The following is a 6,288-nucleotide window of genomic DNA, read 5'->3' on the forward strand; positions in this document are numbered from 1 at the left end:
GGCGTTTCTATCCGCTTATTCCCTGGTTGGAGCGGCACCCGGAAGTGATTGATGCGCTGTGGTTCTCATGACAACGGAGTAAACGCTTGGGTTCTGGAGAAGACCCCTTGTAGGCTGATCGGGTGAGAGAGCAGAATCTCCTACTGCTGGACCTGCTTTGTCCCATGACTGGTTTGAGTCCCCATCTTGTTTTAAAGTGACATGCAGGGATAGATATTTCCCACTAGATCAGGAGTCAGCAGTCCAACTTCTGTGAAACTAGAACTCCCAGCATATTTGGCTGTTCTTGTAATTCTCCTCGAAGTGAAATGAGGATTCTGGGGGTTGTAGTTTCAGAACAGCTAGGAACCTAAGATTATTCCTAGGGCTGCCAGTGATGACAGTAGTGCCATGTGAACCTGTGACATTGAATCCAATGATTGTCAGTGTAGTCCTGCAGCATAATGCCACCACAACGCCCAAGTCATGGGAATGGGACGACCACTACACAGTGCATGGGGCTGCACCCCCGAGATGTTGCATTGAATCCAATGATTGTCAGTGTAGTCCTGCAGCATAATGCCACCACATCGCCCAAGTCATGGGAATGGGACGACCACTACACAGTGCATGGGGCTGCACCCCCGAGATGTTGCATTGAATCCAATGACTTGTCAGTGTAGACCTGCAGCATAATGCCACCACAACGCCCAAGTCATGGGAATGGGACAACCACTACACAGTGCATGGGGCTGGACCCCCAGGATGTTGCATTGAATCCAATGATTGTCAGTGTAGACCTTAAGTAGTTCCAGAATTGATAGCATGTATGGGCAGCTCCATTCCTTACCATCAAGACCAGGTTCACACCGATGTAGCCAGCCACTGGAAAAACGTTATAAGGGTTTTCTAGGATTTCATTACTAATGACTTATCCTCTGGATAGTTCATCAGTATCTGATCGGTGGGGGTCCGACACCCGGGACCCCTGCACATCAGCTGTTGGAGAAGACACCGTTGTTCCTATGAGCACCGCGGCCTTCTCCGTGCTCATCAAGCACAGCGCCGTACATTGTATAGCAGCTTTGCTTGGTATCGCGCTGAGCCCCATTTACTTGAATGTGGCTGAGCTGTGCCTAGGCCACATGACCCATGAACGTGACGTACCATGGTCTAGGGTAAGCTGTGAGAAGGCCACGGTGCTACTGCATGTGCTGCTGCCTTCTCAAACAGCTGATCGGCGGGGGTCCTGGGTGTCAGACCCTCACAGATCAGATACTGATGACCTATCCAGAGGATAGTTGAAGTATAAAAGTCGCAGCAGCATCTCCGTTTTTTTTCTTTTTATTGCGAAAACTTCACAGCATATACACAAATAAAGTGCAAAGTTTCGGCTGTTACCAGCCTTTATCATGCTTGATAAAGGCTGGTAACAGCCGAAACGTTGCACTTTATTTGTGTATATGCTGTGAAGTTTTCGCAATAAAAAGAAAAAAACGGAGATGCTGCTGTGACTTTTCTACTTCAACTTTCTGGTGTGACCGCTGTGGATCTGTGGTCCTCTTGGTGGCTGTTGCATTCTGGTGACCCGATGAGAGAGTGTGTGCTGCTTTCATTCCTTTTTCTACTATCCAGACGATAGGTCATCGTCAATAAAGTCTCAGTAAACCCTTTTAATTGAAAAAAATAATTTGTGGGAAGCTGAACTTCTGAAAGGCCTGCTTTAACTTTGCTGCTAGCTCTAGTGTGCATATGCACCAGCACCTCCTGCCTGATCTAGCCCTGCTGTGTGTACAGTGCATTCAGAAAGTCTTCAGACCCTTTTACTTTTCTCACATTATGCTCTGTTGTGGCCTTGAAATGTAGCTCTGGGAGCCTCCCATATCAGAGAAAAAACCAAGCCATGAGGAAAACACTGCTTGTAGAGCTCAGAGACAGAATTGTGTGAAGGCACAGGTCTGGAATACAAATAATGGGAAAAAAATTCAGCTCTATTAAAAGTTCCCAAGACCACAGTGGTCTCCATAATTCTGGAACAACTAGGACTCTTCCTAGACCTACCACACTAAGTAACCAGGGGAGAAGGGCCATAGTAAGAGAGGTGACTAAGAACCCAATGGCTGAGCTCCAAAGATCCTGTGTGCAGATGTGAGAAATTTCCAGAAGGTAGAACATCACTGTAGTCCCGCACCAATCTGGACTTTATGACAGAGTCCACATGAACTTTGCAAAAAAGGACTCTTAGACTGAGAAACAAGATTCCTTGGTCTGTTTAAACCATGATTGAACTTTTTGGCCTCAATTTGAAGTGTCGTGTCTGGAGGAAAGCAGGCACTGCTCATCACCCGCCTCATACCATCCCTACAGTAAAGCATGGTGGTGGCAGCATCATGCTGTGGGGCAGTTTTTCAGCAGCTAGGACAGGGAGATTCGCCAGAGTTGAGAGAAAGCTGGATGGAACAAATTACAGAGATAGTCTTACTGAAAACCTAATCCAGAGTGTTTTGGACCTCAAACTGGCCCAAAGGTTCAGCTTCCAACAGGACAAAGTCCCTAAGCACACAGCCAAGACAACACGTTGCTCAGCCAGAGCCCTGAATTGAACTCAATCGAACATCTCTGGAGAGACCTGAAAATGTCTGTCCACCGACGGCCCCCATCCAACCTGACAGAGCTTGAGAGGATCTGCAGAGAAGAATGGCAGAAAATCCCCAAATCCAGGTGTATAAACCTTGTGACATCATACCCATGAAGACTGGGGGCTGAAATCGCTGCTAAAGGTGCTCTAACTGAGTCGTGAGTAAAGGGTCTGAATACTTCTGTCAGTGCAAGATTTTAGTTTTTCCTTTTGGATAAATTAGCAAAGATTTTAAACATTGTTTTCACTTTCTCATTATGGGGGATTGAGTGCAGAATGATGGGGGAGAAATTTGAACTTTTATTTTAGCACAAGTCCACAACATAATAAAATGTGAAAAACCTCAGAGGGTCTGAAGACTTTCCGAATGCTCTGTATACTTTGTTTCAATGTGATTCTCTTGTACTGATCTGTATGTAGATTAAAATGGCACGTTCATGAAAGCAGATCTCGGTGATATTAATCACTGCTGAGGAATAAAGGCGTGCACCGTGAAATATATGTCTTAACAATACAGGGATCGCTCTGAATCCAGTTGTTCCATAATGAGTCCTTGAGGTGTTTTTCAGTATTTTGATACTCATGACTAGGGATGAGTGAATCGACTTCGGATGAAACATCCGAAGTCGATTCTCATAAAACATCGTTCTAATACTGTTAGGAGCAGGAGCTACGTACAGTATTAGAATGTATTGGCTCCTATGAGCCAAAGTTATTGCTTCACAAAGTCTCTCGAGACTTCGCATAATAACTTCATAAATCAATTTCTACTGTAAAAAAACATTTCCCGAACTCGGGTTCAGTTCCAAGTGGATGTTTTATCCGAAGTCGATTCGCTCATCCCTACTCATGACCTATTCTCTGGATAGGCTATCAATATTTGATTGGTGGTGGTCAATCACCTGTTTCAGGTTAGCCCTGGAATGACTTGGCTCCATCCATTGTGTAGTGAGTGGGTGAAGCTGTGTAGTTCTGGCTCCACCAATCTGATAATGATGGCCTATCCTAAGGATAGGCGTTGCATATCAAAATCCTAGACAACCCCTGTACATGTGGCAAAAAAAGATGCACACAATTTACTGCCACTTGCCATGGATTCATCATATGGCAATGGCTAATGCCACTATATGTATGGACACACTTACTTGGTTTAGTTGAAGAACCTATTTACAGCTAGATATGACCAACACAATACATCTATTCTGTTTAACCTTAGGCCATTATGTCTGCTATGAAATTAGGAGGCCACTTGGGACTGATTGAATTAGTCAACATCTCATCTTCAGTGAAGACCTTCCTAGGACCACGAAAATCATACAAGTTTATTTACGATCAAGATACTCAAGAAAGCACTTTGACTTGCTCCTCATTTAGACTTCTGGAGAGTCTCGATTTATCCAGTGCAGTTGGACAACTCTTCAATGAAACAATTCAAGCCCATAATAAAGCATATAAAACTGGTACGACAACTCTGTTTTTCCTTGTTGGAGTATGGAGTAAAGCAGTTCTGGAATGCCTTCACCAGGGAGTTCCTGTTTCATTGATTGTTTCAGTAATGATAGAAGGTCTAAACTCTTGTATTGACAGTGTTGAGGCTTTACACATTCCACTCTTTAACATACTTAGAACAAAGCAGAACTCAAGTCAAAGTTCATCAGTAGTGGATGGAAGGACTGGTTATGTTTCTAATAATCAAAATCATTGCTTCTCTTCAAGAGGAGAAAACTTTGGTCTTGAACGTCAAGGACACATTGTCAAAACCATAAAGCATGCCGAAATTACTGTGCCTAGTAAAGGAAATTTATATAGTCAAAAATGCCAAATGAGGAAACTGTCGAGTAGTAGACACTTCTCAAAGATAAGACATTTTCTGAATCCTTCACAAACCAGTAGACACAGTTTAGAAGATCTGACAAAGTCTTTGAGTCATGGGAATGGGGAGATAATGGAACTTGTAGAGAAGGCTGCTGCTCTTCTGTTTGAAAATGCTCATGAAATATCTGTGACCAAAGATCTCTTTCAGGCTTCCTGTCTTAATATTTGCTTTTTAAGAGGTCTATCAGATGTGAACTCAAACGCTACCTCTGGATATGTGACTTTTCTAACACCAGAGTATGCTACCATTGTCCAAAATTTAGAGGGCAAACCTTTGAAAGTTCTACTTTTGGATGGCGAACTGACAGAAAACTACAGACATCTGGGCTTTAATAAGGCAACTGGTCTAAAATCAGTATCTGAGTTTGCAAACAATGAAAGAAGAACATCTGAAGAAGTATGGATAAGTACAGCATATCAGAGAATAGTTCAAGCCAATATAGACTTAATTTTAGTGAAGGGTGATGCCTGTCCACAGCTTGTAAGTCAATGTATGCATAGAAATATTCTCATTATTACTCATATAAAGCCGAATATTCTTCAGGCATTTAGCGACTGCACAGGCGCAGAACAAGTGGCCTACCTCACACAGATAAGTCACCATAACATAGGCTGTGATGTTTATGCCAAAATATGTCCACAATGGAGTTCAGAATCAAGCCAAACAATTGCTGTCAGCCTCCTTGCACACAGGATGAATCTGGTTACTGTCATGCTACGCTGCAGGCTAATGCCCAAAATGCAGGTGATGGAAGATCAGTTTTGGGCCTGCTCTTATAAACTACATAATGCTCTTCTTGACCAAAAAGTGTTTCCTGGTGGTGGCGCAGTTGAACTTTTCTGTCTTTATCATCTCAGAAAGCTTGAAGAAAGGCTAATATCTGTTAGCTCTGTGAACAGGGAACCACAGTTCTTTACATCATCATGGCTGTACACCTCTGCCATCCATTACAGATCTTCTGTCTATAGGTGCCTTGCCCAGGGCTGGATTAAATATCTTTCAACTCTTCTTTTCAACATTGGTGAATATTCTTCAGAATTCGAAGCTATGACTTTTATACAGAATGAAACCCAAAAGCTTGGTGCTTGCTCTTCTCCTTCTTTATACTTATTTAATGAGTACTCCAGAAATGTTGTATTTGTCGATGACCTAGAACATCCCCAATTTGCACATAGAAAGGTCATGGTGTATGATAATGTTATTCCGAAGGTTGAGGCATGGCGTAGTGCTGTGCATCTCGTTCTCACTGTACTTCAGTCAGATGCAGAGATCATTACAGGCTCTACCACTCAAAAACAGATCATTACTGGAGAATCTGGACGTGGGGATTATGTGTTTCTCTGATGTGTATGTATTGTGATTAGACAAAAGTAAGCTGCAGTCATGTATATATTTTCGGTGTTATTTTTCAGATTAAATAATTTATTACAACAAATTACTGTCATCTTTGTCTTCTATAAAAAAAAAATGCAGTATAGTTTTATGCAAAAGTTTGGGCACCACTTGTCCAATTACTTGTTCTGATGATTGCTGCATTTATCACAGTAGAAAAAACAAAGCATAATATTTGACAAGTTAAAAGGTTTTGACAGAACCCCTCCTATTATGCTGCAAAATTCCACTTTTCTGTTGCAGCGCAGAAACAGAAAACTGGTTTCAAAGTATGCAGCATATAGTGGATGTCACCAGTGCCTGGCAGATGCCTTAAAAAGGTTATCTCATCTAGCCATGGCTAAGGTGAGATGAGAACCATTCCTGTCCTGGAAACAGCAGATCGCTCTGGTGCTCGCTGTTT

At 42.7% G+C, this 6,288-nt stretch overlaps 1 protein-coding gene across 1 annotated transcript; it reads left to right on the forward strand.

The window, feature by feature from the left end:
* Positions 1-55: 55 nt before the first annotated feature.
* On the forward strand, positions 56-5,884 carry BBS12 (Bardet-Biedl syndrome 12). Its single transcript, XM_044273867.1, has 2 exons — positions 56-122; positions 3,834-5,884. The coding sequence occupies exon 2, from the start codon at positions 3,840-3,842 to the stop codon at positions 5,835-5,837; it is 1,998 nt and encodes a 665-aa protein (XP_044129802.1). The 5' UTR covers positions 56-122; positions 3,834-3,839; the 3' UTR covers positions 5,838-5,884.
* Positions 5,885-6,288: the final 404 nt, after the last annotated feature.

Source organism: Bufo gargarizans, chromosome 1 (genome assembly GCF_014858855.1).
Source record: "Bufo gargarizans isolate SCDJY-AF-19 chromosome 1, ASM1485885v1, whole genome shotgun sequence".
Taxonomy (NCBI): Eukaryota; Metazoa; Chordata; class Amphibia; order Anura; family Bufonidae; genus Bufo; species Bufo gargarizans.

Bases quoted from the DNA above. Each gene is read 5' to 3' on its own strand.
- BBS12 (XM_044273867.1), top strand. From the start codon at position 3,840: ATGTCTGCTATGAAATTAGGAGGCCACTTGGGACTGATTGAATTAGTC.